The sequence below is a fragment of the Cyclospora cayetanensis genome, unplaced genomic scaffold, assembly GCF_002999335.1.
Source record: "Cyclospora cayetanensis isolate NF1_C8 unplaced genomic scaffold, CcayRef3 CcayRef3_contig_333, whole genome shotgun sequence".
Lineage (NCBI taxonomy): Eukaryota > Apicomplexa > Conoidasida > Eucoccidiorida > Eimeriidae > Cyclospora > Cyclospora cayetanensis.
In genome coordinates, this window is record NW_020312296.1 from 1,462 (window position 1) to 15,040 (window position 13,579).

At 51.3% G+C, this 13,579-nt stretch overlaps 2 protein-coding genes across 2 annotated transcripts; one reads left to right on the plus strand and one right to left on the minus strand.

Moving 5' to 3' along the window:
* The first annotated feature begins 2,066 nt into the window (after positions 1-2,066).
* Positions 2,067-4,437, plus strand: LOC34621689 (succinate--CoA ligase [ADP-forming] subunit beta, mitochondrial). The gene is made up of 5 exons (XM_022734886.2): positions 2,067-2,611; positions 2,795-2,877; positions 3,132-3,712; positions 4,123-4,271; positions 4,383-4,437. Exons 1-5 carry the CDS (start codon positions 2,067-2,069, stop codon positions 4,435-4,437), a joined length of 1,413 nt encoding a protein of 470 aa, XP_022588385.2.
* A 6,486-nt stretch (positions 4,438-10,923) lies between these two features.
* LOC34621686 lies at positions 10,924-12,921 on the minus strand. The gene is made up of 3 exons (XM_026333978.1): positions 12,706-12,921; positions 11,966-12,532; positions 10,924-11,745 (listed from the first exon to the last, which is right to left on the minus strand). Exons 1-3 carry the CDS (start codon positions 12,913-12,915, stop codon positions 10,924-10,926), a joined length of 1,599 nt encoding a protein of 532 aa, XP_026189763.1. The 5' UTR covers positions 12,916-12,921.
* Positions 12,922-13,579: the final 658 nt, after the last annotated feature.

Consider the following 13,579-nt stretch of genomic DNA (forward strand, 5'->3'; position numbering starts at 1 on the left):
ACGCTCCATCTGCTGTTGCACGACACTTAGCTCCAGACTAAAGACGACCTTTCGAAAAGCCGTTCAGTGCTTTCCTAAGGACATTGCGCCTTTTCCTGCCCGTGTGAGTCCGATTTTCGGCACATGAGTGGAGACGGATAGCTGGGATACGCGTAGCAACACCCCCTAGGCACTCCTATAACTCACGGTTGCTTACAGACAGCATCTAGCGCACAGCCACACAACGCTGCTAACAAACGTATAGCGAAAATAAGATGTACGAATACACAACTTCTGGAAATTCTTTTCGCTACATGGCCACGGAAGGACGAGGGGCTAGTAGGTGCAAACATTCTCACTAAGTTGCACAGATGAAGAGAATGAAATCCATTGCCACACTGTTATTGACAGAGAGGTGTAGTAGCTTCTAAAAATTGCACGATCTGATAACGCACGAACTGAATGGACTGCCCACAAACGCGCCTGGTCAAGGGGTTCACCAGGAACCACAAATACTGGGATTGCTACAGAACAGTATAAACTATTCACAAAAATATGAGAAGCAACGTAAATTGAGAGTCACTTCAATTCAGGCAACTCCAGTCCGTTTTTCATCTCCGTAGAATCAAGGACAGGAAGGGATCTGCCAGTCGGGTAACGATACGTGCATAAATAGGGCTTTCTAGATAGAAAATGTAAATCCAGACATTTTTATAGATGTTCGCTGTTAAATGTCTGTTTAAGTGACGGTGAGCTTCTGAGTGTCTATGGAAAACATTGCGTTGCTATTGTCTCACACAGTACGAGCATCCACCTATGCAGAAGCGCCTTTTCCCCTTAGTTGCTGCCTGTCTTGAACGCACTATGGGATGTCCTTCAACCCGTTTACTGGTTAGTGTTACTCTACTGGTGGAATGTTTTCTGATGCGGCCCAAGTCACTTTTGTTGTACCACATCGAGTAGCTGAATATTTCCACCAGCTATCGGCTTTTGCTGCTGGACAGGTTCCGACAGCAGCGTTCCTCCGCAGCGGTGCAGCTCTATATAAGCATAGTAACACCCTCCGTAGTAGCTAACTTTAGTAGAGCACAGCCTTCCGACTGGACCCCTGACCTCAACCAGTCCACGAGTAGTACCCTCTCTAGGTCCTTCGTGGAAAGACAACTCCATACTCAAGATGAGCAAAATAGAAATTCGTTTGGTGTTTCTGAGAATATTTTCTCCTTCCCCTGCCAGTGGCGCTACGAGTTACCGACACGAGGGGTGAGCGGGTGAGAGGGTAAGCTTGGATGTACCGTGCAAGCACTCGACGCATTTCCAACTCGTTGCAGATATCATGTAGTGCACAAGCCCACAGCATCGCATCTTCCTGTATCGATCAAACAGCACTCTGCTATAAATAGGATGTTCGGACACGCAGACCAAGTTGTCTATTCTTTTTAAATTCTTTATCAAAATAACTGGTGTGGTAGAAAATGTTTAAGTGCAGCTTAGCCCACTACTCCTTCCAGTACCATGTCGTTGTATATGCGTCTCCTGCCCTGTAGCCGGAAAGTAGCCCTCCGTGGGGCGTGTGGAGAGACAGCGTGGCATCCGAAAGAGGGCGAGACACACGAGGACATCAGTGGAAAAGGGGTTGTGAGAGGGCCCCGTCCGCGCATACTAGCTGCAGTTACACTTTATGAGTCCCCACAGCTAGCATGCTTCATTCTGGCCCAAGCAAGACCAGGGCTTTTTGACCCTGCATGCCAGTTCTCTCCCGTGGAAATAGAGGCCCCATCATCAGTCAGCATGAAGTGAGGGAATAGCGGGGATGTTTGGGGCGCTGGCGACTGCCGATGGCTGCTTCCTGGTTTGGGGCTTGATGGGGCCGGATCCCATGCGGCGCTCCGGCCTGTTGCATGTGTATCTCTCTTTAAGCTCCTTTTAGGTTCGTTCTCGTTTAGAATCCCCTTTGCATTAGGAGTGAAAGAGGATACTGGCCCTGCCTGCAAGAGACACCCCAAAGCCACCTCCAGTACACAGAGCGCCCTTCCTGCCTAGGAATCCGGGTGTCTCTCCTCCTGTTTCGTAGTATTTTCACGCAAATGCAGCCACTTATCCGTCTGGTTGGTGGTGGCGGGTCCTTTTTGAGGGCCCGCCGCTGGGGATCCCCTTCCTTGGGGGCCCTAGGCGCAGGCCACCGGGCAGCTGGGGTGTGTCTGCAGCAGCAGCGGTACCTGAATCTTCACGAGTATCAATCAATGCATTTGCTGCAGCAGTTCCAGATCCAAACTCCATCCTTCAGCGCTGCACATACACCGGAAGAAGTATTTGCCGCGGCTGAGCAACTGCAGCAGCAAAACCCGGGGCGTCCGGTAATCGTGAAGGCTCAAGTGTTGGCGGGGGGCCGAGGCTTGGGTCACTTCGCGGAGAATGGCTTTAAGGGCGGAGTGCACAGCTGTCAGACGGCAGAGGACGCCAAAGAGGTCGCTAAGAACATGCTGGGCCATACGCTCGTTACAAAACAAACTGGGGCCACAGGGAAGCCCTGCAACGTGGTTCTGGTCTGTGAGCAGTTCAAGGTGAAGCGCGAAATGTACCTGGCTATGCTTCTTGACAGAACGTCTGGGGGTCCCATGCTAATTGGCAGGTGAGACGAGGTTACTGCAAGGAGCGCGTATGGACTGCATGCATTGGGTTTGACCGTTTGATTGCGCGAAAGGCTCCCCCTAAGCTCGAAAATCCAGTTTGAAAGCCTGATTTCCTTCGTCTTGCAAACAAAAGAGCTGTTTGGATGGTGCTCTTGGCTTGGCTCTTTGTGGCTCCTGTGTAGCTCCATTGGCGGCACAAGCATTGAAGACATTGCAAAGGAGCATCCGGAGGCGATCATCAAGATGCCAATAGATCTCGTCAAAGGCAAGCGCACATACACACGCCGCTTCTCTCCTGCTCTTGAGTCGTCCTGCTCTGTTATTCCCGCCTCTCTCCCCTTCCGCTGAGCTTCACCTCGCGTTGCCTCCCCTACACCCATTGACTGTGCCTCTAATGGTTCCGATATATAAGCGCGTCATCTATCACCTCGCCCCTCTATGCTTGCGTTCCTCCACTTCTCAATGCATCAGCGCCTGCGTCAGCTTGTTGCAAATCATTATTTTGTCTCTTCTTATCAGGCATAGATTATGCGGCCCTGGCGCGCTTCGTTGATTCGATGGGTCTCACCTCCGAATCTCAGCGTGAGGAACTATATTCTCTAGTGCGTGGTCTCCACGCCTTGTTTGCTGCGAAGGACTGTCTCCTCGTGGAAGTCAACCCCCTTGTGGAAACTGAGGAAGGCTCTTTGAGGGTTGCGGACGCAAAGCTCAACTTTGATGACAATGCACAGTTCCGGCAAAAGGCGCTTTTTGAGCAGCGAGACACATCGCAAGAGAACTCAGGTGAACTTGAAGCAGAAAAGTACAATTTGAATTACATCAAGCTTGACGGACAGATAGGGTGCATGGTGAATGGTGCCGGTCTAGCGATGGCTACTATGGATCTTATCCAGCTAAAGGGGGGATCGCCTGCCAACTTCTTGGATGTGGGCGGTAGCGCGGAGGAGCAACAGATCGTTCAGGCCCTGAATATTATTCAAAACGACCCTGATGCTAAAGCGGTGCTGGTCAACATCTTTGGCGGCATCATGCGATGCGACATTATCGCACAAGGTCTCATCAAAGCCATCAAACATCTCGGATTCACGAAGCCTCTGGTGGTCCGTATGGCTGCTGCTGTTGTTCCTGCTGCGTAGTGTAGGTTACTTGTTTTGTATGTGTTGCCTTTCGGGGGGATGTGATATTGTTTTCGCTTTGCATATGAATGAGAGAGGCTACTCGGAGAGGCGATGGTTCCTGTGGCTTCAGGATCATAAAGCATACCTGCACTTTATTCGTTTTCCATCTAGCGCCTACAGCTTATCTATTTGTGCGTGAATGTGAAGGGCTTGCATACTTACGTGAATTTGCGTTGCAGTGTCTATTACATTTTTGGTGTACACCCTTGCGCAGCCGTTAGCTCCTGTCCTCTTCTCCATGCATCGCTCTCTGTGCTGTTGTTGCCTCCTCCTCTCCACCGTCTCCATCTTTCAAATGACTTCCGGTGCGCGTGCATCTTGCGTCTTCTCAGATTAGGCTTGAAGGAACTAATAAGGCGCAAGCCGAAGAGCTGCTACGCGGCGCCCTGCAGGACCCTGAGGCGAAGGGCCTACAGGTAGAGGCGGTGAACGACTTTGATGGCGCAGCTGAGCGGGCAGTCCAGCTCGCAAGAGAGCTCCAGTAGATCCAGCATAGACCCTCTGAAGACGGTGTCACAGATTTAATTCAGCCATGAACACAGGAGTAGCCAAGGGAGAGACATAATACGAATCGAAAACGTTTTCCCTGCAGGCGTCTTGCTATTGCTGGCACTGCTGCTGCTGGGAAAGAAGATGAGGCCTCTTGACTGCCTTCATGGTCCTTTAGCGTAGCGGCGTTTAAGTGCTTTCTCAAGAGGAGCCTTACACTCTACTCCAAGGTGCAGCAAAAGGGGCAGCAGCAGTAGTAGCAGTACTTATTGGCCTGATGCATGGCTTCATCTGCTGGTGCTGTGCTTGTCACCTAGACGTCATTCTATTTCTGTGGCTTTTTAAGTGCTGCTTTATCAGCAACGGACCATATGGGCTCTCTCTGCAGCCCTTAACTGTCTCGTTTGTGATCAATCCAAGCTGCGGGGCAGCCCCACCGACCTGCCTCTGTTGAGGCTAGCTATCTCTAGAGCGCCAAATAAATAGCGAAGACGCCGTAGAAGTTGCACTTCTGCTCAGAACCGTATGACCAGAAATGAATGTCAACGGGACCACTGGAATCAAAACTCCTACGAGGAGCCCTTTCTTCCAGTTGTACTCAGTTGACACGCTTACTCGTAATGGCTGGCTCTTCTAGTGCCTCAGCTAGGCGCAACCTCCCATTTCCGTGGACCAGTTGCATTCACATACAAACGTCACTTTCTAGAAAGTTACAAACACCTTGGACGGTTTCCAACAGGGGTGGGGTGCTCTTGCACGTAGTAGTAGCAAGTTGACACAGCAGGCCAGCTGCGGGAACTGGCTGGACGCGGCTGCAGGAAATGGTTTTAATCAAAGAGAGGAAAAAGCTCTCTGCCGACAGCCTTATACGAAGGCTTCGGTCGTAGAAGTAATTGCACAGGTGAAATATTGTAGATGCCGGCGTGGGGCCCAGAAATGCTAGCTAAAGGCTGAAGGCCAATGCCTCGCATCTCACTGTAGCTAGGGATCACTTAGATGCATCTGATTAAGGAGAAGAGTCTGAAGCGGAATCTCTGGAGGCAACTTCTTATCGTATGTAGCTTTCTGTCCGTTCGATCTCCTGCATTCTAGGGATAATCCGGACTGGTTGCGCTTGGCGCCCTTGACGTGGGGTCCTCATCCGCCGTAATTAGAGCTCCTAAGACAGTATTGGTCAGTGAAGATTCAACCGACTGGTAGCAGCTGCTCTGCATCACCTCTATCCAACAAGGATGCTCTGCCCCCACATTATCGCGGCTAGCCAAGTAGTTGAGTTCCTGCGCTGCACGCCCTCGAAGCGCCAAAAAATTCAATTGCACGTGATGTAGTGCAAAAACTCTTGTAATGCCTTTTAAAAGCAATCACTTTCGATGGGCCATGCCAGCCTTTGTGTGGCTTTGGACGGAGTGAGACCAGTGGACAAGCCAGTGGAATGCTTGGTAGCACCTTCGGGGCCCCTAGGCTTGTTATTGGTAGCAGATGCACCTGAAAGTTTTTCTTTTGCATTAAAACACAAAGTCTATACTACATGTGGCCGTGGGGTGTCGAGAAAGAAGCTTTTTAATTCAGGAGCTCGGTGTTATGCTACGCCGCTGGTCAGAGACATTTAGGCCCAGGTGCATATACAGATCTAAAGGGATTGCAAATCTCCTTGCCGTTGATCGTCTAGTTGTATTTTTCGGTGTAACTCAAATTGCTAAGGGCTATTCTGGCTTGTAGTTGCCTTTTTATGTGCTGCACTCTGCCCCGTCCGTAGTTTTGCAGACACGGCTGTCGGCAGCAGGCTGTCCAGCCCAGCGTGCCGACCGAGCTTGCCTAGGCTGCGCGTGATTTCCGCGAAGGCAGCAAAAGGCAACTGACAGCACTGGAATTTCCATCCCATCTATATCGGATAGCTTTTTAAAAAAGTAGTTATCAATTATCCTCTCGTTCCATTCTTTCCCTCTCCACTCCGTGACGGATTGTCGCCTGGACTTGTAGCGATGGTCTTCGGCCCTTTCGCTCCCGGTGCTCTCTTTGTTGATCGCACTGCCACAGCATCATTTATGTTAGTCTCTCTCATTGAATTCGGCCTGTGCAGCCATACCGTGTAAACCCTCAGCAGCCGCGGAACAAATCTGCTTGCTGCTGCACTGGAGCATACCGCAGCTCCTTAGAGGTATTAGCTCCTGCACGGGACACCTTAGCCTTTCATAGTGTTTAACTCTCCATCTGTTCGTTATTCTGTTGCCATCGTCCCCTCTCACGTCGATTCTTCTCAGCAAGGATGCCGTACAGCAGCTTTCGAGGCTTCACGGGACCCTTCCAGAACTACGCGAACCCAGACACACCAATACGCTCGCACGAACGGATACAAGCAGGATTGTGCCTATTTTCTAGAGCGTATACACAGCTCCACTGGTGCGCAGAAACATTGTCTTTAACTGAAAAAGAAGTGGTGCCTACCAGTGAGCGAGCGTCTATTCTCTCCAAGATAAACAGCGTTTCCGAACTGAATCCCAATGTTTCGCATGATATAACTTGGCCACTAGGGTTCCTACTTCCTATCCCTTCACTTCCAAATTTTTTTTCCACAACTCTTCGAAAGAGGCTGTAGCCTCTATCTTTCTTTATGCCTCTACGAGTGTAGCGCCGTTTGTGAACAGTGGGGGGAAACCTTCAAGAAAATTTGCAAGATCGCGAGTTGCAACGTGCTTCTTTTGTCTCTGCAGGACACTTGCGACTTCCAACTTACCCAGCGGAGCAGTACGGACTGCCCATGGCGCAGCAACGGCAGGTAGAGTATACGCGCGACTTGCAGTGGCAGCACCAAATGCAGCTGCCGCAGCATCAGCAATCGCAGCCGCAGAAAGGGATGGCGCCGCAGCACCAACAAGCAAGCGTAGAGCAGCGACAACCCATTTCGGTGCAACAGCAGCCACACCAGAAGGAACGACAGCTCGCGAGAATAGGACAGCCACAATACCAGTATGCTGAAAATCGGCAGCAGGCGCTAAACTCTCACTTGTGGCAGAAACAGCAACTGCAGCCACAGCATCCACTCGAGCAGGCGGAGGGTCAGACAGTCTTGGGGGAGCTCCAGCGCATCTGGGAGAGGCCTGTGAAGAGTGTAGCCGCTCAATCAGGGGGGCTAAAGCAACAGCAGCAGAATAAGCAACAGCATAATGCGTTGCAGAAACGCCAGCAGCAATGGCACAAGCACACTCAGCAGTGGCATCACCAGTATCAAGCGGAAGGACAGCAGACTCAGCACCAACAGGAGCAGCCAAGTACGTGGTCAGAACTCCACCAACACGGCTTTCAGCAAGTTACAGCTCCTGCGGATATCACTCGGAAAGCGGCTAACCCACTCTCCAGGCACTCTCATAATTTCCAACAGCCATCAGGCTCTCAGCAGCAACTGTATCGCTCTCTATGTCCTGCCATCGGCCCACCGCCCTACTCAACACAGCAGGACGGGCAGCGGCTCAACTGGGAAGGGCAGCAGCTTCAGCATCTAGAGGAGACGGAACAAGGGGGGCTCATGATTACAGATAGTGCAATCGGCAACAGCTTCTCCCCCACTCCAAGCTGCCAGAGCGTAGACGAGGATCAAACAGAGGAACCCTTAACGCCTTCTCGCTTCAGTCACAGGCTGCAGCGCGAATTTTACGAAAAGATGCTCCAGTGTATTCAATCGGCTCGTGAAGGGCATAGCGGGGATTGTCAAAAATAGCAAGAGAAATCCCTGAATCATCGCAACACTTTGAATTCAAAGCTCGAGCAGGCGATGCAGGAGGAGCCGAAACAGGTTCCTGTGAGCTAGGGTCGATTTTTACTGACCTTTTCGAGGTGGTCCTGCATCCGCTTCCTGCACTCGTATCTCATAGTGCTGCTGCTAAAGCCCCCGATGGGGATGCGGTCACCACTGCCTAGCTGCCATGGTTTTAGCCGGATGACTGGCCGGACTTGCGTCTCTTGCACCCGGTGCTACCTAACATAGGAGTAGCAGCACCAACGGCAGGGGCCGAAGCAGAAGTAGCAGCAGCAACCTTACGGGGGACTGCATAAGAAAGGGGGGCAGTGGAGCGAAACGCCACGATGCAGTGGCAACTGAACTGAGGTGCGAATGCGACACTTGCAGAATCTGGCTTTTCAGTATCTGGAAGAATCGCAGCTGCAGCACCAGAAGATAAGAAATTTAATGCTTCTCGCGATAAAATGTACAGCAGTAGCACCGGCGAGAGCGGCATGAGTCGCAACTCTCGGAATGGAATTAAGAGGGAATCCACACAGCACTATCAATGACACAAATGCCTTGGCATGTTTAAGCAATACATCACCCCAATGCTCGCTCGCATGTACGCACACAGAGCCTGAAAGAAGCTTTACGGTAGCGCGGAAGTCTCACCTGAAGGTGGAATGTAGACTGCGCACAAAACTATAAATAGATTCAATGTCTCAGGGTTGCGCAGCAGAGCTCAGAGAGGGCGAGATGCAACGGCGCAGATGGGAAAACAGGGATGGCAGACGCCAATACAGCAGCACGACCACATGACAAATTTGCAATGAGTCAAGAAGCCTGATAGGTATCTTGAACGGCAGCTTGAGGCACTATGTATAGGAAATGAATGGGGACCTCATGAGCAGCAAGAGAGGTAGAAACGTATCACCACCAGAGTCATCGACATCCGCGAAAGAAGATACAGTCACAGCTCCACTTCGTTACTCTTTGCCCAAGGTTTGCAAATTTTTAGTGTGGTGCAGCGGCTGCGTATGTCTCCGAGCCAGCCGCTTCAGCACCGAAAGCAGCAGCAAGAGCAACAAAGCAGGGCAACTTTTGTGCTGTTACCAAATGCAGATATAGCATGCATTGTGGTAAACGCAGAAGCTACCAGCCTGGGCGTGGAGGCAGCAAGAGAAGCACAAGCTCTGGTGGCTATTTGTTGGTGGCCTCCTAGCAACACAGCTGACAAACTAACGAAGACACCATGCAAAATAAGCAGATGTAGATACTTGTGGAGTGCCAAGCTGGTTGGACAGCACCGATTGGAGCAGCATAAACGGGAGAGGAGAGCGGCAGCTGCAAAAGCAGCTTAACGAGTGGGCACAAAAGTAGTCTACCACAACGAGGTGTAAAACGGGAAGGCAAGGAGAAAACAGTGCAATGTGGTGGGGGTTCTTTCGGCAAGAATGGATGTACTTGACGACTCCACTACAATCATACGCATGGGTGAGAGCTCGATCCGGGTAGCAATAGAGCTATTTTTGCAGCAAAACCGAGGCCATATGGCAGTCCCTCATTATCAGTCTACCCATCACCAAGACCGTTTTCGATACGGCTTGCATTCTAGCTTGTATCTTACTAGATCTTTCTCTCTAACAGAAGGCCAAATGTTTGTGGGTAGCGACAAAAGGCTTACATGCCTCTACGAAATATTGACGCACTCTACGCTTTTTTATATCCTCAAAGGTTACCAGAGTCAGGGCCATCCAAAAAAGCAGCAGCACAGGCCATACTGACCTCTGTAAGGGCCCACTAATAAAGGCACCCGGATGCTCGCATCTGCTTTAAGGACCCCAGACTATCAGCGATTACAATGTGGGCGCAAAAAGTTTGTATAGTCCTACCGACGAGGCTGAAGAGTTCAGATGTAGGCTATCCGAGCTTCCTTGCCTCATTTGCCAAGAGAGTGAAGTCCAGGTGCTCGAGAAGCAAAGAAGAAGAGACGCTCCTGCAGAGACAAGGAACATTCGTGAGGCTGCAAGTGATAATACTCGTACCATAGGTGTCAATGAATCACTGGATGCATGCCTACCTCACTCAACGGCCATCGCGGCTGTTCGCTGACACTTTTGGTGCTCAGCGACGAATGCAGAAGCAATTTCAAAATGCCTTGACACTACATTTACATGTTACGTAGGTTTACAGTCACTGCTGCCACTGGTAATGAGTCGGGCACTGAGGAAAGTTCACATACTCCAGTACATGCATGTGGAGTCATAGACGCATCAGAGACTCGCTCCGCTGGAGCTGGCGCTGCGGTTGATGGTACGTTGGCTAAAGTATTGACAACTAAAGTATTCAGTTTAGCGTATTTTCGTGCTTTTAAGCGTGTTTTAAGTGTGAAAGCTGACTGCAAGAGTCCTCTTGGCTACGGCAGCAGCTGTATATTTCATCCCAGGTTCCTACGGTGCCACTAAAACAGTGGGTAATTTTAATTGCTGGGAATTCACTTGGCAATTGCATGGCATCTAAATAGTCAGGTGTACGGCGCATTTAAGAGCCACAAGCTAGAAATGAGACAGGTAACATGCAAAGGCAGTCAGGACACATGGTTATTGCGCTGGCTTTCAAGCGGCCGCTAGAGCGTCATTACGGGACCCCCAACCAGCTTTACAGCGATGCCTCTTTCGCGCTTGACTGTCGCTAGATACTATCGGCAGTCGCCCCTATAAAATCTCCAGAATCAGGAGGATAGAGGAAGTCTCGTGCAGAGTGCCCCCTTCCTGGAGAGGTCCTAGTCACCAGTCACTATCAATGTAATACAAACGAGCGGTTAATACCATGTGCATGACCGCCCCTTCCTCTGCTTGCGTAGAGTCCGTTTGGGCAGGATTGCATTCTGTTGTCTCAGTGCAGGAGTGGCCTCTAGCTTTCTCGTCTAGATGAGCTTGTGGAGATCCCCGAAAATGTCAGCCGCCTTAAATAGTGTGTAAAAGGTATCCACACACTGCTGAACCACGAGAATATCCAAGCAGAAGCTCTCTCCAGCGGCAGCAACGGCCTTCGCGTCTTTGCTGCTACTGCAAACGCTTCCCGAGGCAGAAGCAGCCAATAATCGAGAGAGCGCTTTAGTGCTCTTCTCACTATTGGCCATCTGTAGGACGTGCTGCGCTGCCTGCTGTTGCGCCCACTCTTGCTGCTCCTTCTCTGTACATCCCAAACCTAACAAGCTGCCCATCGCGCCACCATCGTCAGCAGACGCAACCACGGCTAAAGGATTTTCTTTTGAGGTTGCGGCCTGCGGTTGCTGCTGTTGTTGGGGCTTCTTTTTCTGTGCTTTGGGGGGTGCGCTAAAAGAATTCCAACGGAGGCCCATGCGACTGGGTGGGCAGGAAACTCTCCAAGGCTCCTCAAGCTCCTTCAATTGTTGCTGTTGCTGCTGCTGTAACAGCTGCCTCTGCTTCTGCTGTAGCTGCTGCTGTTTGAGCTGACGCACAGCCAAGACCACGGATGGGGCGGCCTTGAGAGCCACAGGTTTAGGATACATCGCGTTGTATCTTCCGACGATTTCCTGGATATTCAAAGGCGTTGGAGGCCCAAGGGAGGGTCGCAAAAGCGATAACCATTCTACAGGAGAGAGCACGGCGGTGGCCGTCCCAATAACTAAAGAGAGGGCGCTAGAGACCCAGTCAGCGGATAGAAGACACGGTAATGCTGCTTGCAGCTCTTCCACAGACACTAATCGGCTCAGTAGGTAATCCTGAGAACGCATAATAAGCACACAGCGCCATTTTACGCACAGTTAGAAACAAGTGCTCTACGAAAGCACGCGATTGCCTCTTCATGGAGGCAGCGTGCTTGTAGACAAGGTGGTAGCTCAAACAATGCAGCGACTTCGGTCTCTTTGCACTCTAATAAACAGCTCCACTAAGTAAGTATGCTTACAAACGCTCCGTTGACCTCACAACACCACGGTTTACCTGTGCCAAGTGCCAGCTTGGGACTAACGCTCTGCGACCGTGGATTGGGTTTGATTGCTCGGATATCGGAGCAGAATGCTGCTGCTGCAGGCGTCTGTTGGAGCTGCTTTGACGAATGACGGAGTGCCCTCGCCCACTGCTGTTCCTGATACTATGGCCAGCGCGGGAGTCGAGAGTTGCGTTATACACAGTTGGTTCCATCTCTCCAGCCTTTAGGAAGAGAGGGGATTCAGAAAGCAGCCTTTCTGCAGCGGTGGTTGCATCTGCTGAGGAGTGTTTTCCTGTTGCTGCTCCATCTTTCTGGCTAGGCTTCACCGCAGCAGCTGCCGCTGTGGAATAGCAGGAGGTGGGCACCTTGAATCCTGGGAACGCTACGAAGATATCGAGCCCAAAAATCAAACAAAGCAGTAGGGCTGCCTGGCAGAGCAGCACAGCCTCCTCCTTCACCGTAAAGGACATCCCGTCGGTGTCATCCTTTGGGGTCCTTCTCGCAGCTGCCAAAGCATGACCTTCAGAGACGGGTTGACGGGGAGAGACAATGATAGGGACGCTCAGAGATCTGAAGAGCTGAGGGGACGCGAGGGGTCCACCTCCGTCCTTCGTGTTAGGCAACCGGCCGGGAGGTGGCAACCGGTCGTGCGGCAACTGAAACACACGTATCAGCAGCCAAGGACTCTTGACTCTATAGTCCCAAGCCCAAACCTCAAAGCCTAATGTAGGGGACCCGATCAGGAAATCACGTGTAGACCTACTGGCCATTCAGGAAGGTTAAAAGGCAGATATTCGAAGGCGAGGACAAAGCCGCGCTTCGTAATACCCTGAGGCAAAACCTTTCGCGCTGCTAGCCGCTGTTTAGGGTGGGCTATCTGGTCTGCGAGCGCTAGTGCTAGGGCCGTTTCCTTCTTATCGGAGGCGTTCAGCTCCCCGGGCCACCAGTTCAACTGCTCCATTGCCCGGATAAAGTTGCCAAGGCTTATATAGTTTTCCAAAGAGTCACACTCGGCTGAATACCCAGAGGAGCTTTCTGCAGAGATGTCACGCCCGGAGAAGGCACAGCTGTGTGGAACTTCTGATTGAAGGGGCTTGCTGGCGGTTTTCAGCTCCTCAAAAGTGCAACCCAAGTCCAGTGGAGAGGGCCTGAGCTTCTGCAAAGATATGGAAACAAGAAAAGTGATGGTGTGAAATAATAAACATCCACAACATTGCAGGAATAGTACGCCTAGAGAAGAAGGGATATCGTTGGCGCTGAGGAATCAAGGACCACCAGCGTCAAGGTCCATAGTTCTACAGGCCATCTGCCCTTGTGACCCTGCTTCTTTTATGACTCGTGTGAATATTGCTACACATATTTTGCCCCTTTACGCACCCGCCCTGTTACTTACCTCTAGATGTTCCTTAACCCTTCGGAGTGCGTTCTGGATCCTCTTCTTTTCAAGCGCTCGCGCAACGTCAGGGGCCTCAGGGACCCCCAGGCGGTAACAGTGCTCAAACACCTGTCTAGGAATGGTAGAACTCAAGACCTGCTGTAGTAGCTGCACTTGCACTCTCACACCTGCACCGTTGACGTCGAGTAAGTTTGATTCCTGGGTGTGACAGCGCTGCAGGAGAGTTCCT

Coding starts and splice junctions, on each gene's coding strand:
- LOC34621689 (XM_022734886.2), top strand. CDS start 2,067: ATGCAGCCACTTATCCGTCTGGTTGGTGGTGGCGGGTCCTTTTTGAGG. Junction 2,612..2,794: donor GGTCCCATGCTAATTGGCAG/GTGAGACGAGGT, acceptor GCTCCTGTGTAG/CTCCATTGGCGGCACAAGCA. Junction 4,272..4,382: donor CAGCTCGCAAGAGAGCTCCA/GTAGATCCAGCA, acceptor TTTTCCCTGCAG/GCGTCTTGCTATTGCTGGCA.
- LOC34621686 (XM_026333978.1), bottom strand. CDS start 12,915: ATGGAGCAGTTGAACTGGTGGCCCGGGGAGCTGAACGCCTCCGATAAG. Junction 12,533..12,705: donor AATGGCCAGTAGGTCTACAC/GTGATTTCCTGA, acceptor GCGTCCCCTCAG/CTCTTCAGATCTCTGAGCGT. Junction 11,746..11,965: donor CAAGCTGGCACTTGGCACAG/GTAAACCGTGGT, acceptor ATGCGTTCTCAG/GATTACCTACTGAGCCGATT.